Below are 22,079 nucleotides of genomic sequence, written 5' to 3' on the forward strand. Positions count from 1 at the left end.
ACTCTTGGTCCTGTCCATTCCTTTGAATGGAAACAGTCAGCGTTGCTGTTTCTTACTGACACTTCAGCGTCCTGTGTCTTTTATATGTCCATAATAGACTTCAGGGCACTGTAAGGGTGGGGGGGGTTGTGTACCCTGCGGCCCTCCTCGTTGCAGACCGTGACAGTGACGTCCCCTCAGGTGACAGGGCCGGGGTCCCAATTTGCAGGGGGGTCTTCAGAGGCTTTTGTGCAGTCAGTGCTTATAGGGCAGGCTTCAGACGTTCCACGTTGGATCGGTGCCACATGTCAGAACGTGGTACGTGAATGCTGCCATTTAAAGGGACAGGCCCTTTTTCTGAAGTAAGAGCGGACATAGCCTGCATCATCGATGGTCATCTATTAGTTATAGTGACTTTACTGAATGACCCCCAAATTGCCTTTTGGGAGGGGGGGTGGATCTATTGTCCGGTTTCGTCCTGCAGTGATGGATCGCCGGCTCCTGAGGTTCCTTCCTCCCGGCTGGGGGTGATATTCCTGGAGCTGCATAGTTTGGCGCTCGCTCCAGTATGTGCTTTTTATTTTGGGAGCTGCGGCTCCGATGACCTTGCTCTGTACTGATCACCGTATACTGGGACTTCCAAGACTTGTGGGTCTCACGCTGAATCCGGGGGGTGGTATCGGAGCAGGGTGAGGACTACAGGGACCGTGGTAATCCTGCTCTACTGCATTGTGGTCTTTGAAGGTGACACCGCCTGCCGTCCTGAGGCTCGGTGACAGAGTTCTGTGTGCAGCTTTGGGTGTGACTGGAGCATCGGCAGCTTTGCCTTGTGCCAGATCGTCACTCCAACTTGTAGGATTAGTCTCCGGTCTTGAAGTGACGGACACAGTATCTAGGGGCTGTCAGGGCATGCTGGGTGTTATAGTTCCATAGTGGCTTCAGGTTTACGTAATGATGTGAAATAAGCATTCGCAATGATGTCCTGACCGCTGCAGCCAATCACTGGCCTCAAGGAATATATACACAGCATGTGAATTTTGGGCCAGTGATGTTCTGACCACTGCAGCCAATCACTGGCTGCGCCAGTCACATGCTAAGGCCAGTGATTGGCTGCGCCAGTCACATGCTAAGGCCAGTGATTGGCTGCGCCAGTCACATGCTAAGGCCAGTGATTGGCTGCGCCAGTCACATGCTAAGGCCAGTGATTGGCTGCGCCAGTCACATGCTAAGGCCAGTGATTGGCTGCGCCAGTCACATGCTAAGGCCAGTGATTGGCTGCGCCAGTCACATGCTAAGGCCAGTGATTGGCTGCGCCAGTCACATGCTAAGGCCAGTGATTGGCTGCGCCAGTCACATGCTAAGGCCAGTGATTGGCTGCGCCAGTCACATGCTAAGGCCAGTGATTGGCTGCGCCAGTCACATGCTAAGGCCAGTGATTGGCTGCGCCAGTCACATGCTAAGGCCAGTGATTGGCTGCGCCAGTCACATGCTAAGGCCAGTGATTGGCTGCGCCAGTCACATGCTAAGGCCAGTGATTGGCTGCGCCAGTCACATGCTAAGGCCAGTGATTGGCTGCGCCAGTCACATGCTAAGGCCAGTGATTGGCTGCGCCAGTCACATGCTAAGGCCAGTGATTTTTCTGCTGTGGTCAGGACATCTCTGGCCTCAACATTCACATGCTGTGTATATATTCTTTAAGGCTAGTGATTGGCTGCAGCGGTCAGGAGACAGATGGATGGGACGTCATCGTATCTGATGTAAACCCATTACCAGGTCTGCTCTGCAGAGTGATCACCGACACACATACGAGTACAGACCTGTGCTGTGCCCGCGCCCATCACCACCCCCTGTTATTTGGGACCCGGATCCACCAGAAGTCATCCGGGCGGCTTTTCCAGTTCTGCAGAGTTCCCGGCCCGGCCGGTTACAGAGCGGCGACATATTAGGAGGGGGCTGCACACTGTAACGCACCTCCTCCATTCTACAGAGGTCACCAAGGAGTTACACAAGAATATTGGGGCTAGAAGTCGCACCTCAGCTGCTACAGGTTTAGCTACAGACCGGGCAAGAGGTTCTGCAGCAGCCAGGTATGTCTTTCTAAAATCCTTTCTCCCCTTTTTCTTATGGGATGAGACAAGAGAAGGGGATGATGGAGGCTTCTGATATGGAAGCTGCGTATATGCAGAGGCCAATGAGAACGGGCAGAGCAGTAGTGTAAAGCATGGGGGAGGCAGATCAGCAGCCAGAGTTTCAAACAAGACAGAAGGTATTATATAAAGTCTAATGCACAATGCAGCTCTGCTGAAGTCACTGGTCACAGCTGAGCCCTAATGGAGCAGTGATGCAGTGTAAAGCATGGAGAAGAGCAGGGTCTAGGGAGACACTAGGTGGGTTTGGATGGCTTCACACTCCATAGACAATGCTGCTAGGCTGTGGTCACTGGTCATAGCTGAGCCTCGGAGCAGTGATGCAGTGTAAAGCATGAAGAGCCAGGGTCTGGGGAGATAGATGAGCGGCGCCCGTAGTGTGGGCTCGGTGGTGATATATGGGGCTCATATTTCCGCTGGGCACATCGCCGTTCCGTCGGAGTCGTTAAGGTGATTGCATCGTTAGTGTATATTACGCTGGTAACCAGATATTCCCAATATAAACAATTTTTATTACATTAAAAATTCCACACCACAGTGTAAACCAAACATGCGATCAAAAGATCATGTACATATAATACATTACAAATGACATTTAAATGTAAAAGGTAGAAATGGTTCACAGTCAACTTAGAGCATAGGACTTATCTTGTAGGCTGTAAATATAGTATTATTTCAGCACCAAAGATTTGGGGCATGTCAGTCCATAAGGTCCAAGCAAATATATGCTGTCGCTCTTTCAGAAGTCCTTTTATTATAGGTGAACCATCCACTTTCATGTCATGCAAACATTCCACCTCAGTAACTCCACCTCGACGCGTTTCCCCACACGGAGAGTGTGGTTCATCAGGAGGCTATGAGGTTAAATACATTTAATCAGCATAGAGATACATAAAGGTGCACAGTTTGAAAACATTATCACAATGGCATGAACAGATGAGAAACCAATGATGCATTAGTACTTGCCCAGAATGATATGGAGATTAGGTGTGCAGGTCCATGGCGTCAGGTAAACAGGATCAGCAGTGGTACAGGTAATACTGTGCAGATGACCACCACAGTCCAAGTGATCGCCATGGAGCTGCACTACCATGTGTGGTATATATATACCATACATTATCCCATACACCTGAGGGCACAGCAGGGCGGATGCTAACGGAATATCCGGTGCACACCCCTGACATGACGCGCGCTTCATGCACGCGCCATACGGGGGCCCTAAAGGATCAATAGACCCGCCGGCCAGCTATGCTGATACGTTCTGGGATCCGGCCGCGCATGCCCAGTATCGTGCGCACACTGCGCCCGCGCCGGACGGATACCCGCTGGGGTCAGAACTACTGGAAGGGAAAACAGGAGCTACCGCGCATGCGCGCGGTCTCCATAGATGCAACACTAGCATCCTTAGAGAGCCGTATCTCATGATCCAATAGAAAGACCATAGGCACGCATGCGCAATGCCGTAGAATTAGGACTTAGATAAATTTCACAACCGCTGATGAGGATCACTCAGGCAGCGGTGTAGGGTTATATTATTAAGCACCGCATCCATAAAAGCTACCACCACAGGCCTTCAGGTATGGGAAAGATAATATAGATACCAAACTTAGTTAGATTAAGTATGATGTCATATGGTAAGAAAACACATATGTGGCTAATACCGCTTACATAAATAAACCTTGCATATTCTCCACAGCAATCCTTAGGGCAAGCACATACAAAGATACTAATAATAATATCCATCAATATAGATAAAACCCCTTACAAAATAAGTGAGCATTCTTCCAGAATAAGGCATAATAGGACTTTTAAAACAGTATACACCCTGTCCATACTAAGTGGGGAGGAAGCAGCTAAATACGAGCTGCTCATTAAGCCCCCCTGGTGTAAGGGAGCCCAACTTGAATATCCACACTGACTCCTTCTGTAGAAGAAGCCTATCAAAATCTCCACCCCTAGGGTTAGGTTAAAAAATGTTTATATTGGGAATATCTGGTTACCTTGGTAAAATTATAATATTCCCGGGACTTTTTGATCCAAATTTTTATGCTATATTACGCTGGCACACAATGGGCACAGCATGGCCGCCCGGGTGCTGACAGTCAGCAGCTTCCTCCTGAGCACCGCACGCGATCAGCGTCATCGGGGACGGCCATAAAGCGCCAGGAGACGTCGGCTGATATTAATGGGGATTTCTCTTCTGGTGCCGCTGCGCAAAAGTTTACGAGGGAAGTGACTCCTCATTGGGGCAAACTCCGCTTCATTATTGAGCTATTGCCTCGTACTTCATGGTTTATTTGTTCTCCATTCACAGCCAAAGCTGCAAATAACTACGACTGGTGCACAGTCCGCCGCTGTAAGCGCTCGGTGTGCGCCAGCCGTCGCCATGCTTGTATCGGCTCCATGTTCTTAAAGGGGGTGTCTACAGAAGACTGTTCCTTTAATGCCAGCCTATTGCACCAGATTGGGCAGTACGGGAAGTCTCCGCCACAATCCCATGTACAGTAGTGATGCCCGTGGCCTCCGCCGCCCCACGTACGTTTCATCTGATGTTCTGCCTGGAAATTCCTGGGCCATGTGTGGAAGTTTCCCGGGGTCTTACGTCTCGCTGATGCGGAGGGGATCACTTGCGCGCTGCATTCCTGCGACTTTCCGTCAGACTCCTTTCTAGTTTCCTCTGCTGCCCGGCAGGTCGTGTGCTGGGCAGGCGGCGCAAATTCCGGAAAATGCTGTCATATGGTGCTGGGAATTCTGGCTCCAGCTACAGCATGGAGCGACCACTCTGCCCCCTGATGGTCCCGTGCCCGCGCTGCACCAGCTGCTGCACAGGCGCCATCTGATCCACTTCCGTTCCTGGTTTTATTATCTCTGTAAACAAATAGTTCCAGGCTCCACATCCGCAGAACGTCATGTGCCCACATGGGAGCGCCCGCACCTGCCCGCACTACACCCTGCGTGCACCTGCGGACGCTGCCAATCCGGGGCACAAGCATCAAAGAACGATCCCCGGGAAACTGCACATGTGCCCAACTGTCCTCATCTGCTGCAAGTGACCCCAAAATGTACGGAAGGGAATACAGAGGTCTGCCAATCATACGCAGGATTATAACTACTATAATACTGCCCCTATGTACAAGAATAGAACTACTATAATACTGCCCCCTATGTACAAGAATAGAACTACTATAATACTGCCCCCCTATGTACAGGAATATAACTACTATAATACTGCCCCCCTATGTACAGGAATATAACTACTATAATACTGCCCCCTATATACAAGAATATAACTGCTATAATACTGCCCCTATGTACAAGAATATAACTACTATAATACTGCCCCCTATGTACAAGAATATAACTACTATAATACTGCCCCTATATACAAGAATATAACTACTATAATACTGCCCCCCTATGTACAGGAATATAACTACTATAATACTGCCCCCTATATACAAGAATATAACTGCTATAATACTGCCCCCTATGTACAAGAATATAACTACTATAATACTGCCCCTATGTACAAGAATATAACTACTATAATACTGCCCCTATATACAAGAATATAACTACTATAATACTGCCCCCTATGTACAAGAATATAACTACTATAATACTGCCCCTATATACAAGAATATAACTACTATAATACTGCCCCTATGTACAAGAATGTAACTACTATAATACTGCCCCCTATATACAAGAATATAACTACTATAATACTGCCCCTATGTACAAGAATATAACTACTATAATACTGCCCCTATGTACAAGAATATAACTACTATAATACTGCCCCTATGTACAAGAATATAACTACTATAATACTGCCCCTATGTACAAGAATATAACTACTATAATACTGCCCCTATATATGAGAATACATCTGTTATACCACTGTGGTGTTGGACGCTGGTTCTGTCTGGGGTTGGGTTGCGCAGGTTCTGGTGACGCGGTTTGGGCCGGGTCGGCGTCCCCTCGTGTTTCCTCGTGTTTCGGTGCCTCCCGTGATGATTCATCGTGTTACAATGTTGGGATTTGGGGATTCGCCGCCGCCTTCTCAGATTGTAATTAGGAGATTTAAAGGGCCGGTGCCCCTAATCTGTAACACTACATTGTGCCGCGGCTCGCTCTGGGGTCTGTGAAGCGTTAATGTTGATCATTGGAGGTGGGAGATGAGGACATATTTGGAGGCCGTTAATTAGCCCATAAGTGGCCGTCTCCCCCTCCGGTCCGTCCTGCGCTGCCAGTTGGCTAATCCTGGCCTGAGCTCCTTTCCTCGTTAATGCTGAGCCCCTGTTTTGCATATTAAGCTGTTGATGAAGAGCTCGTGCCCCCCTCCCCCGCCCGGCAGTGCCCGCCGTCTCGCCCTCCTGCCAGCTCTCCAGACTTGTGGTCTGGGCTCGGACCCCCTGCAGACCACCACGTGTGTTTTTGTCTGTGACGTTTGCGGTTCTTTTTGCCTCTTTATGACCCGGCAGTCGCTCGCCCCTCTGGTGGTGGTGGTCCGGCGGAGGACCAGAAGCTCCCGGACCCCGTCTTTAGTCGAGGGGCTCTTTTGTCGGATTTCTCGGCTCTTGTCGGACATTTCCGGGGACATGACCGTTGGTGTGACCATCTCCCCTCTGATTAGAGGCAGCGGCACCCACCGTGGTAAGCGCCGCACACGTTTGGTCCAGTTCTTCCTTTACGGTGCCTTCCCCTTTAAGAGACCTTGCCCGCATGTGGCGTGTTGTGCGGGTTTATTATTGGGGGAGGGGGCAGCATTATCAGATGCTGATGAATTAATAACTTTTATGATCGGTGTGGTAGATATTGTGTCCGCGGAGTGCGGTCTCCTCTGCCGCGCAGGTCGTCGGTCGCCATGTTCCCCTGCTCCGGGCACACAAGTAATCAGGCTCTTGTTATGGAGGTTTGGGGACAGGACGTATGAATATTAACGTGTGTGATCTCTCGGCAGGTCTCTGGTGCGACGCTGGCCATCCGTCCAGCATAAAGGACCCTGACGTGGGACCCCCACATCCCATGAACACACCGGAAGAGGAGGGGAGCAGCGTCCGTCCTGAGTCTGTCCTGAGGCTGCGCAGAGGACACATGCCAGTCACCTCCGAGGGCACCAACTCCCAGCATGACCAGTACGATGAAGTGTGCGCCCTTCTGGATGAGCCCCCTCCATGCCCTGCCCAGGAGAACGTAAGTCGCTGTGCCAGGCTAATGACAATCTGTGCCCGGCGTCCGCCAGTGCGGCCGGGGGGAAGGGGGCGCCAGTGCAGCTGCCTCCATGCGGGAGAGCGGTGTCCGGTCCGTCTTTGGGTAACGTGCCACCCTGTCTACACTGGGTCTGGTGTCGGGGAGGGGAGGTCCAGCAGAAACCCCCTCGTTATATATAGCCACTTGCCTGAGGAAAGAGCAGGGCCTCATGGCAGCACAGAGTATTTCAGGAGGAGAGTGCCGGTCCTGAGGAAGGAGCAGATCCTACAGCAGCCAGAGCATTTCAGGAGAGGGGTGTATGTCCCTGAGGGAGAAGCATGGCCTCACAGCAGCACAGAGCACTTCAGGAGAGGGGTGCACTGATCCTGAGGGTGGTCCTAGACAGTCCGGTCACATAGTCGATGGTGCAGGTCTCCAAAGCAGGACAGAGTATTTCAGGAGACGTGCGCTGGTCCTTAGGGAGAAGGAGCAGGTCCCAAAGCAGCGCAGAGCTTTTTAGGAGCAGTGTGTGCTGATCCTATGCAAAGCCCAAGAATTGGAGTAGGAAGGTTGGGGCCCCCACAGCGGTACAGAGGATTTCAGGAGGAGTGCGCTGATCCTGAGTGAGACCAGATTTGAGGGTCATACAGTAAAAGGAGCAGGGCCCCACAGCAGCACAGAGTGTTTCAGCAGAGGAGTGCACTGATCCTGGAGGAGACCCAATAATTAGGAGCAAAGACACAGCAGCACAGAGTATTTCAGGAGAGGAGCGTCCTGATGCTGAAGAAGGCCTAGTAATGAGTAGAAGATGCAGGGCCTGACAGTGGTACAGAGTATTTCAGGAGATGTGTGGTCTGATCCTGAAGGAGGCCCAGTAGTGAGAATATAAGATGCCGAGCTCCACAGCAGTACAGAGGGTTTCAGGAGGAGAGCGCTAATTTTTTAAAGAAGTTTGGGACTGAGATTTACATGGTGGAAAGAGCAGGGTCCACAGCAGCGCAGAGGGTTTCAGGAGGAGAGCACTGATCCTGGGGGAGGTCCAATAATAGGGTCAAGATTCCCACAGCAGCACAGAGGAAATCAATGGGAAACTTGAATCATATTATTGCTGGGCCTTCCCCAGGATCTGTGCTCTCCTCCTGGAATGCTCTGTGCTGCTGTGGGGGGCAGTGATCGCTCCTCTCGTGCTGATCTTAGTGGGTGCTGTCTGGGCAGTCGTGGTGCAGTAAGGGTTAAGTCTCCAGGCCGGGGGGGTCTCGAGGGTCGGTGAGGTCTCCGCTCGCTCCCCCCTCCGCACATCATGTGCTTCCTCGTGATGGTGCCCGGAGACGTTCCAGCCGCCAACTCTCTGCTCTGATCTCCGCGGACTTCTGAGAATTGTCCCAGCAGCACAGAGCGCTTCAGGAGAGGACGGTCCTGTGCGGACTAAGCAGCACAGAGTATTTCAGGAGGCAGCGCCCTGCCACTTATGATTCAGGCTTGTGCCTTATAATCTGAGGGGAATGGGTTCAGACTGAGCAAGGCAGGAGCAGGGCGCACCAGCTGCACAGAGTATTTCAGCAGTCAATCTGAGGGAGGGGATTTTTTTAGTATGTTTTGCAGAGATGAAAGGGTTAATTGGCCCCATACAAATTGTGCCGGTCGCCCGCACCTTTCCCTCGGTGAGAAGTCAGCTTGTGACTTGTATTAATGCTACAAAGCAGGCGGTGTACGCGGCCTGCGGCCCCCCGACCTGCGGCCCCCCGACCAGCGGCAGGAGCCGGGCTGCAATGTGCCGCACACAAAGAGGCTGCTGTGTGCACGGCGGGCGGGTTATTTGTGCATGAAAGGGTTACTCCTCCCAGCCCGCCCCATCCCCCGCTCCCAGCCAGTGACAGATCCAGTGTTTCCCTATTTGCTAGGGGGCTGACAACCACGTGGCCCCAGGAGTGAGGTTGTCGGAGCCGGCTACTTGCAGTGGAGTTGGATGGTAGCCATGAAGTGTGTCCAGGGGGCCTCGGCCCCCCCTAATTCCTGCATTGGGTCTTGTCGAGCGCGGCAGCCCCCGTTATGTTCCCAGCTTCCGGAGTGTATGATATAAATGTCTGATCCTTGGGGGTCCGCGCTGCCCCCTCTGCATACTGTGCTGTGAGAGTTGGGGCTTTCAGGGGAGGGGGTGACGTTGTCCGCTGGCTCAGGATGATTGCAGCTCTGGGGGTGAATGATTTCTGCTCCAGGGTCAGCGCTGCACTCGGCCACATCACTGTGTCATATGTGCCTGTCTGTGTGCGAGGAGTCGGCCATCGTCCCGCGGCCGGAGGGGTCAGATCTGCACCACCTTCCAAATAACTCCTGGGGTCTTGTGGCCAAATCCTTGGAAATCATGTTCTTGGGAGGAGCGGCACCGGTGCCAGCGCTCAGTGTCTGTGGCCCCCTACAGCCTCTTACTACTGCTCAGGAGTCTGGGAAAGCTGGGTACCCCTGCGTGAGGGCACCGTGATCTGGGGGCAGGAGTAGCCCTGACAGGGTGAGGGCACCGTGATCTGGGGGCAGGAGTGGCCCTGGCAGGGTGAGGGCACCGTGATCTGGGGGCAGGAGTGGCCCTGGCAGGGTGAGGGCACCGTGATCTGGGGGCAGGAGTGGCCCTGGCAGGGTGAGGGCACCGTGATCTGGGGGCAGGAGTGGCCCTGGCAGGGTGAGGGCACCGTGATCTGGGGGCAGGAGTGGCCCTGGCAGGGTGAGGGCACCGTGATCTGGGGGCAGGAGTGGCCCTGGCAGGGTGAGGGCACCGTGATCTGGGGGCAGGAGTGGCCCTGGCAGGGTGAGGGCACAGTGATCTGGGGGCAGGAGTGGCCCTGGCAGGGTGAGGGCACCGCGATCTGGGGGCAGGAGTGGCCCTGGCAGGGTGAGGGCACAGCGATCTGGGGGCAGGAGTGGCCCTGGCAGGGTGAGGGCACAGCGATCTGGGGGCAGGAGTGGCCCTGGCAGGGTGAGGGCACAGCGATCTGGGGGCAGGAGTGGCCCTGGCAGGGTGAGGGCACAGCGATCTGGGGGCAGGAGTGGCCCTGGCAGGGTGAGGGCACAGCGATCTGGGGGCAGGAGTGGCCCTGGCAGGGTGAGGGCACAGCGATCTGGGGGCAGGAGTGGCCCTGGCAGGGTGAGGGCACAGCGATCTGGGGGCAGGAGTGGCCCTGGCAGGGTGAGGGCACAGCGATCTGGGGGCAGGAGTGGCCCTGGCAGGGTGAGGGCACAGCGATCTGGGGGCAGGAGTGGCCCTGGCAGGGTGAGGGCACAGCGATCTGGGGGCAGGAGTGGCCCTGGCAGGGTGAGGGCACCGCGATCTGGGGGCAGGAGTGGCCCTGGCAGGGTGAGGGCACCGTGATCTGGGGGCAGGAGTGGCCCTGGCAGGGTGAGGGCACCGTGATCTGGGGGCAGGAGTGGCCCTGGCAGGGTGAGGGCACCGTGATCTGGGGGCAGGAGTGGCCCTGGCAGGGTGAGGGCACCGTGATCTGGGGGCAGGAGTGGCCCTGGCAGGGTGAGGGCACCGTGATCTGGGGGCAGGAGTGGCCCTGGCAGGGTGAGGGCACCGTGATCTGGGGGCAGGAGTGGCCCTGGCAGGGTGAGGGCACCGTGATCTGGGGGCAGGAGTGGCCCTGGCAGGGTGAGGGCACCGTGATCTGGGGGCAGGAGTGGCCCTGGCAGGGTGAGGGCACCGTGATCTGGGGGCAGGAGTGGCCCTGGCAGGGTGAGGGCACCGTGATCTGGGGGCAGGAGTGGCCCTGGCAGGGTGAGGGCACCGTGATCTGGGGGCAGGAGTGGCCCTGGCAGGGTGAGGGCACCGTGATCTGGGGGCAGGAGTGGCCCTGGCAGGGTGAGGGCACCGTGATCTGGGGGCAGGAGCGGCCCTGGCAGGGTGAGGGCACCGTGATCTGGGGGCAGGAGCGGCCCTGGCAGGGTGAGGGCACCGCGATCTGGGGGCAGGAGCGGCCCTGGCAGGGTGAGGGCACCGCGATCTGGGGGCAGGAGCGGCCCTGGCAGGGTGAGGGCACCGCGATCTGGGGGCAGGAGCGGCCCTGGCAGGGTGAGGGCACAGCGATCTGGGGGCAGGAGCGGCCCTGGCAGGGTGAGGGCACAGCGATCTGGGGGCAGGAGCGGCCCTGGCAGGGTGAGGGCACAGCGATCTGGGGGCAGGAGCGGCCCTGGCAGGGTGAGGGCACAGCGATCTGGGGGCAGGAGCGGCCCTGGCAGGGTGAGGGCACAGCGATCTGGGGGCAGGAGCGGCCCTGGCAGGGTGAGGGCACAGCGATCTGGGGGCAGGAGCGGCCTCGGTGGGGGGGGGGGCGTGATTTTGGGTCAGGTGTGGCTCGGGAGGGTGTGGCCCCGGTGGGTGGGGGGCCGTGATCTGGGAGCAGGGTGTGGCCCCGGCGGGTGGGTGAGGGGGGGTGGGGGGCAGCACCGATCCTTCCCCCTTCGGCTCTTGTTGATCTCACTTTTCGGTGCAGGATGGGGACGTGACCCGGCCGGACTCGTGATCCTCGCGGCACAGTGGCCTCTATTGTCCCCGCCGCTGTCACCGGGCACCGTGCCCACCGGGCTGAAGTCAGGAAACAAGGGATTTGGGGGATTTTTCCATCTTTAGGCAAAAGGGACAAAAAAATGCACTCGCCCCTTCCCCACTTATCTGCCGATGTTTGTGTGACACACGGACCCTCCTCCTCGGGGGGGGGGGGGGGGGGGTGACTGTGATCCCGGCATGTGACCTCCGCGCTTGCCAAAAAAACGTTCTTGCCAAATTCCCCAGACTCTGGGTGTGCGGAGGAGATGAGCTATATCTTGTGATTGGGGCTGAAGTCCAGGGGTGGCCGCGCCCGCCTGGCACCGCCGGATTATACCCCCCCCCCCCGAGGGTGCGGTGACCAGCGGCAGGCGTTATCTGGGGATCTGGACCCTCCTCTGGGCCAACGAGCAAAGAACCACTAAATCTGCCCGGACGGCCGCCGTGTGCCCCGGTCAGACTTGGCAGCTCCGGCCTCGATATTATGCTGCACTGATACATTGTAACGATCCAGCAGCACAGAAGAGACTTGTGCCGCTAAGTCTTCACTCACAAGAGACTGGATGCGATTGTAACAAATGTCAGCTGTGGCCTCTCCTTCAGTCACTGTGTATAGTGGGGTCTTCTGCCCCCGACATTTTATCACTTCATTACCGAATACCTGACGCGCCGCCGCACATAATACCATAATACGACCGCCGCGTGTTCGGTTGCCAAGGATAAGATTCCGGCTAGCGGTGTCGGGTGTTGTTCTGCGGCTGCCGCCACTTAGGTGGATTCTGCCGAGAGCCGCGGATCCGGTTACCTTTTATGTAACATTTAGCGAAACGCAGACGATTTCCAGGTCTGGTTTCATGAGCCGAAATCCAAGTGTAAAGAGTCACCCAGTGACCGGCAACAGAGGCTGTGCACAGGGAGTGTTCAGCAGACGCCGCTGCGACCTTGACTGATATCTATAGAAAACATCTGCAATGTACGTAAGGGTGAGGGGAAAACCAACCGCCCTCCACAGACCCGAGGAGCAAAAGACGGCGGATAATAACGGATGTTATCCCTATATACAGAAGTATCGCCACTATAATACCGCCTCCTATGTATAGTAATATAACTACTATAATACTGCCCCCTATATACAAGAATATAACTACTATAATACTGCCCCCTATATACAAGAATATAACTACTATAATACTGCCCCCTGTGTACAAGAATATAACTACTATAATACTGCCCCCTATGTACAAGAATATAACTACTATAATACTGCCCCTATATACAAGAATATAACTACTATAATACTGCTCCTATATACAAGAATATAACTTACTATAATACTGCTCCTATGTACAAGAATATAACTACTATAATACTGCCCCCAATGTACAAGAATATAACTACTATAATACTGCTCCTATATACAAGAATATAACTACTATAATACTGCTCCTATATACAAGAATATAACTACTATAATACTGCTCCTATATACAAGAATATAACTACTATACTACTGCCCCTATATACAGGAATATAACTACTATAATACTGCCTCTATGTACAAGAATATAACTACTATAATACTGCCCCTATGTACAAGAATATAACTACTATAATACTGCCCCTATATACAGGAATATAACTACTATAATACTGCCTCTATGTACAAGAATATAACTACTATAATACTGCCCTTATATATAAGAATATAACTACTATAATACTGCCCCCTATGTACAAGAATATAACTACTATAATACTGCCCCCTATGTACAAGAATATAACTACTATAATACTGCCCCTATATACAGGAATATAACTACTATAATACTGCCCCTATGTACAAGAATATAACTACTATAATACTGCCCTTATATATAAGAATATAACTACTATAATACTGCCCCCTATGTACAAGAATATAACTACTATAATACTGCCCCCTATGTACAAGAATATAACTACTATAATACTGCCCCAATGTACAAGAATATAACTACTATAATACTGCCCCTATATACAAGAATATAACTGCTATAATACTGCCCCCTATGTACAAGAATATAACTGCTATAATACTGCCCCTATATACAAGAATATAACTACTATAATATTGCCCCCTATGTACAAGAATATAACTACTATAATACTGCCCCTATATACAAGAATATAACTACTATAATACTGCCCCTATGTACAAGAATATAACTGCTATAATACTGCCCACTATATACAGGAATATAACTGCTATAATACTGTATATAGTGGGGCACTGGTTGATCTATCGGTGTCGGTGGGTTTCAGTCCTCGGGGTCCGCGGTCGTATTGCAGGACGTATATTAATGATTTCTGGGTGCGGCGCTGTCGCCTGGTAGCGGTAGTATTTCTCGGGTTGTGATGACGGGCCGGCTCCTGGGATTTGTTTTCCAGGATGATGGCGCTCGGCTCTGGTAATTGGGCACTGGGGGCGTCGGATGATCTCGGAGCCTCGTGCGGAGTCGGATGATGAGACGTCTTCTTTTCATGACCTCCATTCATCATATTGTGGAGCCGCAGTATGCTGGGAGTTGTAGTTCTTACACAGGAGAGTATTAGATGGGGCCCCCTTATCATAGATGAGCGCCCCACTGGCTGTAGTCACTGTGCCCCTATGATAACACTGATGGAGCGGCGGCCATGACACCTATTCCTGTACACGGAGCGGCGACCTCTGCACATGGTGTGATCGCCCATCCTCCGCTCAGCGTTGCACAATCTGCGGCCGCTGGTTTCCGGTTCATGAAGTCCTTGTTTGCTTCTGTGGGATAAGGGGCGTTGAGCCGCTGCATCTCTCTGGTATCAGCCGGATCTGCTGTGATTGATCCGGGAGGTTTGTGGGATAAAAGCCATTTATACTTCTGCCCTTTGTGTACTTCCTAGCAGTCGTGCTGGGATTTGTAGTTCACCACCCTGACCACTGCTAGTCACAGGTCGCCTCTAGTGGACGGGTGCACCGGCAGCTTCTGGTGGTGGGGGAGGGGAGCGCACCGGCGGCTTCTGGTGGGGGAGGGGGGCGCATCGGACACCCACCTGAAATATAAAACGCTTAGCGCCCGACACCTGTCACCTCCCAGAAAGACGCAGAGCAAAGAATGTATACCGACACCAGATGTCACGAGCAGATCCAGTGTCACAGGTCACACGACAAGAAGCCTCAGGTGTTACCTGCAACACGGCCTGAAAACCGCACCACAGTGGTATAGCGGGTATATTCTAGTACATAGGAGCAGTATTATAGTAGTTATATTCTTGTATATAGGGGCAGTATTATAGTAGTTATATTCTTGTACATAGGGGCAGTATTATAGTAGTTATATTCTTGTATATAGGGGCAGTATTATAGTAGCTATATTCTTGTATATAGGGAGCAGTATTATAGTAGTTATATTCTTGTATATAGGAGCAGTATTATAGTAGTTATATTCTTGTACATAGGGGGCAGTATTATAGTAGTTATATTCCTGTACATAGGGGGCAGTATTATAGTAGTTATATTCTTGTACATAGGGGCAGTGTTATAGTAGTTATATTCTTGTATATAGGGGCAGTATTATAGTAGTTATATTCTTGAATATAGGGGGCAGTATTATAGTAGTTATATTCTTGTATATAGGGGGCAGTATTATAGTAGTTATATTCTTGTACATAGGGGCAGTATTATAGTAGTTATATTCTTGTACATAGGGGGCAGTATTATAGTAGTTATATTCTTGTACATAGGGGGCAGTATTATAGTAGTTATATTCTTGTACATGGGGGGCAGTATTATAGTAGTTATATTCTTGTATATAGGGGCAGTATTATAGTAGTTATATTCTTGTACATAGGGGCAGTATTATAGTAGTTATATTCTTGTACATAGGGGCAGTATTATAATAGTTATATTCTTGTACATAGGGGGCAGTATTATAGTAGTTATATTCTTGTACATGGGGGGCAGTATTATAGTAGTTATATTCTTGTATATAGGGGCAGTATTATAGTAGTTATATTCTTGTACATAGGGGCAGTATTATAGTAGTTATATTCTTGTACATAGGGGCAGTATTATAATAGTTATATTCTTGTACATAGGGGGCAGTATTATAGTAGTTATATTCTTGTACATAGGGGCAGTATTATAGTAGTTATATTCTTGTATATAGGGGCAGTATTATAGTAGTTATATTCTTGTACATAGGGGCAGTATTATAGTAGTTATATTCTTGTATATAGGGGGCAGTATTATAGCAGTTATATTCTTGTACATAGGAGCAGTATTATAGTAGTTATATTCTTGTACATAGGGGGCAGTATTATAGTAGTTATATTCTTGTACATAGGGGCAGTATTATAGTAGTTATATTCTTGTACATAGGGGCAGTATTATAGTAGTTATATTCTTGTACATAGGGGCAGTATTATAGTAGTTATATTCTTGTACATAGGGCCAGTATTATAGTAGTTATATTCTTGTACATAGGGGGCAGTATTATAGTAGTTATATTCTTGTACATAGGGGGCAGTATTATAGTAGTTATATTCTTGTACATAGGGGGCAGTATTATAGTAGTTATATTCTTGTACATAGGGGCAGTATTATAGTAGTTATATTCTTGTATATAGGGGCAGTATTATAGTAGTTATATTCTTGTACATAGGGGCAGTATTATAGTAGTTATATTCTTGTACATAGGGCCAGTATTATAGTAGTTATATTCTTGTACATAGGGCCAGTATTATAGTAGTTATATTCTTGTACATAGGGGGCAGTATTATAGTAGTTATATTCTTGTACATAGGGGGCAGTATTATAGTAGTTATATTCTTGTACATAGGGGGCAGTATTATAGTAGTTATATTCTTGTACATAGGGGGCAGTATTATAGTAGTTATATTCTTGTACATAGGGGGCAGTATTATAGTAGTTATATTCTTGTACATAGGGGGCAGTATTATAGTAGTTATATTCTTGTACATAGGAGGCAGTATTATAGTATTTCCCTTCCCCCGCTGTACCGTTTATCACATGTGATATGGAGATGTTCAGTTACTCGTCCTCCCTCGTTATCGCTCGCCTCCTCTTCTGCCTTCGCTTTCTTGTGTCAGTAGATGGCGGTTTTCTCGGTGATTGTCTGCTGCTCTTGCAGATGGAGCAGAATTGATTGCGGCTCTTTATTCTGTGTGGTCGATATTCGGCATTTTGTACATTTCGGCTTCTGCAGCCTCTGATCTCGCAGGTTGCGGTGACGTTCGCCCCTCGTCACGTTCTGTCCCCAGAGCTCGGCCCGGTCTGTAGTTCCTGGAAGTGGGGGTCCCAGTCTCTGCAGAAGGGGGTGATGGGAATCGGACCGTCATCTCCAGCCAGTAACTGATACGGTCGTCTGCGCTCGTCCTGCAGCCCCAGAAGCTGCACACAGCCGATGTGTGAACACCGGTCGCTCCTCTCCTGCCCCTCATAGTTATGCACGCTCATCTCCAACAAGCGTGCATGTGGAGAAGGGGGGGGGGGAAATAACTGCCCCCCCCCACCTTATGCTGCTTTTTGTCTCCTCAGGCCCCTCTATTTGCAATCTTTTTCTGTACTTTTATTCTCTGGTGTCAGCCACCAATGCTACTACTTTTGTTCTCTGGTGTCAGCCACCTCCTGTATAAGCTATGATTAGTTGTAGATGGCCGTCCTGCGTCTCGGGTGGCGTTTGCCCGCGGGGTGGGAGGTACTTTTAGCCCACGCGTCCAATCTCTTGGGCGATCATTGATCCCGGCTCCTTCTCGTACCCTCCCCCCACCTTCCCTTCCACCTTATTTTTTTTTAGGCATGTTACATTGAAATTTAAGGCTCCTGATTTCCGCTAATGGTGTAATTGTTGGGGACTGAAGGGTTAAACTGTCGGTGTTTTATTTTTACAGTTCTGTGTGTACTTCCCCTTTAAACTGTCGGTCTTCTGATCTTGCCCGCCCCTTTAAATGAAAGTGACTTGTAAGTTTCCTCCTTTTCTTGCAGACCCCGGAGGACAGCGACGTAGTGGAGGAGCCGGCCCAGGAGGATGAAGGCTTTATGGGAATGGCTCCGCTCCTCCAGGCCCATCACGCCATGGAGAGGGTTGAAGAGTTCGTCTGCAAGGTATGACGCCGCCTGTGCTGCCCCGTGCCCGGCAGAGCTGTCATAGGCCCGTCTTGGTGTCTCTCCTGGATGTTGGGGGTCCTGACCTGTTCCCTCCGTCTTCCAGGTGTGGGAGGGGCGGTGGCGCGTCATTCCTCACGACGTGCTTCCCGATTGGCTGAAGGACAACGACTACCTGCTGCACGGGCACCGGCCGCCGATGCCCTCCTTCCGGGCCTGCTTCAAGAGCATCTTCAGAATACACACGGAGACGGGCAACATCTGGACCCACCTGCTAGGTAACTGAGCGTGCCCGGAGTGGGCGCAGCGTCACTGATTGGCCCCGCCCGGCTGACCCCGCCCGGCTGACTTCATCCGTCTCTCCTTGCAGGCTGCGTCTTCTTCCTCTGCCTCGGCATCTTCTACATGTTCCGGCCTAACATGGCGTTCATCGCCCCCGTGCAGGAGAAGGTGGTGTTCGGCCTCTTCTTCCTCGGCGCCATCCTCTGCCTCTCCTTCTCCTGGCTCTTTCACACGGTGTACTGCCACTCGGAGGGAGTGTCCCGCGTTTTCTCCAAGTAAGCGACTGCTCTCTGGTGTCAGGCGAGGAGGCTGCGGACGGTCTGCGTCCTCCAGGAGCAGAGCCCCTCACCCTCTCCTTTTCTCCTGAAGGTTGGACTATTCGGGCATTGCCCTCCTCATCATGGGCAGCTTCGTCCCGTGGCTCTACTATTCCTTCTACTGCAACCCGCAGCCGTGCTTCATCTACCTGATCATCATCTGCGTCCTGGGCATCGCCGCCATCATCGTCTCCCAGTGGGACCTGTTTGCCACCCCGCAGTACCGCGGCGTCAGGGCGGGTGAGTGCCACCATCTTACACCGGAGATCCTGCTTGCAGTCACTGAATAGAAACATTTACACTCAGTCTAAACCCCTCATTATCTGCCACATCTCACAGCAGAGGGTTTGTTACAGTTGTATCCAGCAGAGACGCTCCTGTGTTCTTCCAGGTCATGTGACCTCTTTTTTTTTTTTTTTACCTGCTCCATAGGTGTGTTTGTCGGATTGGGCCTCAGCGGGATCATCCCCACCCTGCACTTCGTCATCTCTGAGGGGTTCCTGAAAGCGGCCACCATGGGGCAGATTGGTTGGCTTCTCCTCATGGCCTCCCTGTACATCACCGGCGCCGCTCTGTACGCCGCCCGCATCCCCGAACGATTCTTCCCTGGAAAGTGCGACATCTGGGTAAGTAGTGGGGGGGTATTGCCCTTCAAATCTGTGAATATGGCCGAAAAGGGACTATGTAGATGGCTGCTTTGTGATTGGTGGATGATGTCCTAGTCTGTGACGACATTCTCCAATCACAGCCCAACTTCCTGCACAGGCTATGACATAATCATCCTCCAATCACAGCCCATCCCCCTGCACAGGCTATGACATCATCATCCTCCAATCACAGCCCATCCCCCTGCACAGGCTATGACATCATCATCCTCCAATCACAGCCCAACCATCTGCCAAAATGTGTTAATTATAAAAGTGCTGCCGTTTTGAGTCTTCAGCTCCCGTGCAGAGCTCTGCGTCTCCGTGGTCTGTGACCACACACAGCGCGGTGCCGTGCGGACGCATCTTTCTCTCCATCTATCTGAGCAGGAAGTAGGAGATGGGTGCAGGGGGAGAAAGCAGGGTCAGAATACACGGGTGTTTGTCCGTTACCATGGAGACACACAGCTCTGCCTGGGGGCTGCGGGTGGTGGGCCGCTCCTCCGCTGATGGCCGCTCTCTCGTCTCTCCGCAGTTCCACTCTCACCAGCTTTTCCATATCTTCGTTGTGGCCGGAGCCTTCGTCCATTTCCACGGCGTCTCCAACCTGCAGGAATTCCGCTTCACGGTGGGCGGCGGGCTGCGCGGCGCAGGAGGTGCTGTGAGGATGTCGCCGTCACGGAGGGAGCGCGGCACAAGATCAACCACCGCACAAGATGGGTGGGAGGACAAGGACCTTCCATAACCACCATGTGGGGGGACGGAGGTGACAGCGGCGGACTACAAGTCCCAGACAGACTGGAACCTAACAATCTTACCTCAAATACCAAGTGTATGACTCTAATTTATTCCTGGGGAGGGGCGCGCATATCTTTAACCCTTTCCATTTTGGGGGAGGGGGGATTGATGGTCTCTCCTGCACTGACTTGGGTATAAATTCTCCTCGCTGCTTGAGCTTCCCGGGAGGCTCCACCCCCTGTGGGCGGGGCTAATCCCGTGGTTTGACGCCTATCGCTTTTGGGGTTTTTTGTTTTTTTTTTTTTTATCTATATCGGCTCGGGTGTTACACAAAAATATCTTCTGTAAACCCCCCCCATCTTTTTTTTTTTTAATTTATTTTTTGGGGGGCAACCCCAATGGCGGCTGTAATTCTCCAGTGTCTGAGACCAGCGGAAGCGGTCAGTGAACATTTGATGTAAAATTTAATTTTTTGTTTTAAAAAAAATTTATAAAAAAAAAAAAAAATTCTAGAAATATTTGGGGAAACAAAAAAACAAAACAAAACGAAGTCATTCTATTGTAAGAAGAGTCTGTACCATTCACTGTTCTGGACGCTTTGCACACGGGTGGAGCCGGGATTCACACCGCGGACGCCATGATGGAGACAAGCACAGGCTGGCGTCCAGGAGGGCATTTAATCGCTGAGCCCCCCCCCCCTACTGCTGGGAACGGGGGCCGGGGTCCTAATTGATGTCTATGGATTTGTACATTGTGACACCCCCCGGCGTCAGCCGATCCGTCAGGCACGAGGGTCCGCTGCATGATCGCTGCCAGAAAATTTACAGATAAAAACAAAAACCGGAAAAAAAAATATATATATATATTTTTTTTTAAAGCGTTGCACGCTGTTTATGATTGCGGGCCACGCTCATCTCTCCCGCCATGGGGGGTCTCGGGGGTCCGTGCTCTTCAGTGACCTCATCCCGTCACCATCCGAGGAGTCAGTGACTTTTTTTTTTTTTTTCTTCTCCAGCAGTCGGGGGGTTTTTGGATTTAAAATTTCTGTAAAATGATCTCAGGACTCGGGTGGAGTTGTCCACGTCTGATAACTCCGTTTCGGGGGTTGGAGGACACAGAGCGAGGCGCACACGTGGCGGCCGGACCACAGAGCCCCAGACTGACATCGGAGGTCCAGTTTCTATTCCCTGCCCCATTGTTCAAGGCCAAGAACCTTTTGGGGTTTCCAGGAACGTCCATTGTTCTATTCAGGGGCCCATGAAAAGAGGGGGGGGGTAAAGGGGGTAGTTTAGTGCCGTCCTGCGGAGTGTGCCCCACATTACAGGAGCGCTCATGGTCAAAGTACCCCGGACTGGGTCCAGTGGGCTTCACCTACTTTCCTTGAGACTGAACTATTCAGAAGACCTGGGAGTTGTGGCCGCTGCGGATTTGATGACCTGTAATGTGTTGCTGCCCCCGCAGGCCGGGAGAGGTACTTGCTATGGTTGCACTAGGTCCATCCTGGTGACTCCTCCTGGGTGGGGCTCCTCTGGTGACTCCTCGTGGGCGGGGCTTCCTGGCAGCCTTATTCTTCTCCTCTTTTGTAAGGTGAGGGCGCAGCAGACGTCGCCCGCCTGTCATCAGCCCCCCGCGGTCGGGTCACTCTCCGCTTCTATTCTCAGTAATTAGTGGCCTTGTTAATATTTGTTTACTGTGAGAAGCAGCAAAGCACATTCAGGGGGGCAGAGACTTCGGGGCTCATTCTGAATTCTCACTGTATTATTCACTTTCTGTTCAATAAAAGAGCAATTTTAAAGTCGTTGCCGCCTCCGCGTCCTTCATCGCTTCGTCCTTTTACTAGTACAGGGCAGATCTAGGAACAGGCCTGGGGGTATATGGCGGTGTGTGGGTCACATGACCCTGTCTCACAACAGGCCGGGGCTATATGGTGGCGTGTGGGTCACATGACCATGTCCCACAACAGGCTAGGGCTATATGGCGGCGTATGGGTCACATGACCCTATCTCACTACAGGTCGGGGGTATATGGTGGTGGGCGGGGGTCACATGACCATGTCTCACTACAGGTCGGGGGTATATGGTGGTGGGCGGGGTCACATGACCA

At 51.9% G+C, this 22,079-nt stretch overlaps 1 protein-coding gene across 1 annotated transcript; it reads left to right on the forward strand.

The window, feature by feature from the left end:
• Positions 1-6,619: 6,619 nt before the first annotated feature.
• Positions 6,620-21,774, forward strand: ADIPOR2 (adiponectin receptor 2). Its single transcript, XM_075343606.1, is given in 9 exon segments — positions 6,620-6,785; positions 7,093-7,325; positions 17,876-17,995; positions 18,102-18,273; positions 18,366-18,552; positions 18,647-18,834; positions 19,027-19,220; positions 19,774-19,875; positions 19,877-21,774. Coding segments are annotated over 9 exon segments (1,278 nt in total). The 5' UTR covers positions 6,620-6,730; the 3' UTR covers positions 19,904-21,774.
• The last annotated feature ends 305 nt before the right edge of the window (positions 21,775-22,079 follow it).

Source organism: Anomaloglossus baeobatrachus, chromosome 4 (assembly GCF_048569485.1).
Source record: "Anomaloglossus baeobatrachus isolate aAnoBae1 chromosome 4, aAnoBae1.hap1, whole genome shotgun sequence".
NCBI lineage: Eukaryota > Metazoa > Chordata > Amphibia > Anura > Aromobatidae > Anomaloglossus > Anomaloglossus baeobatrachus.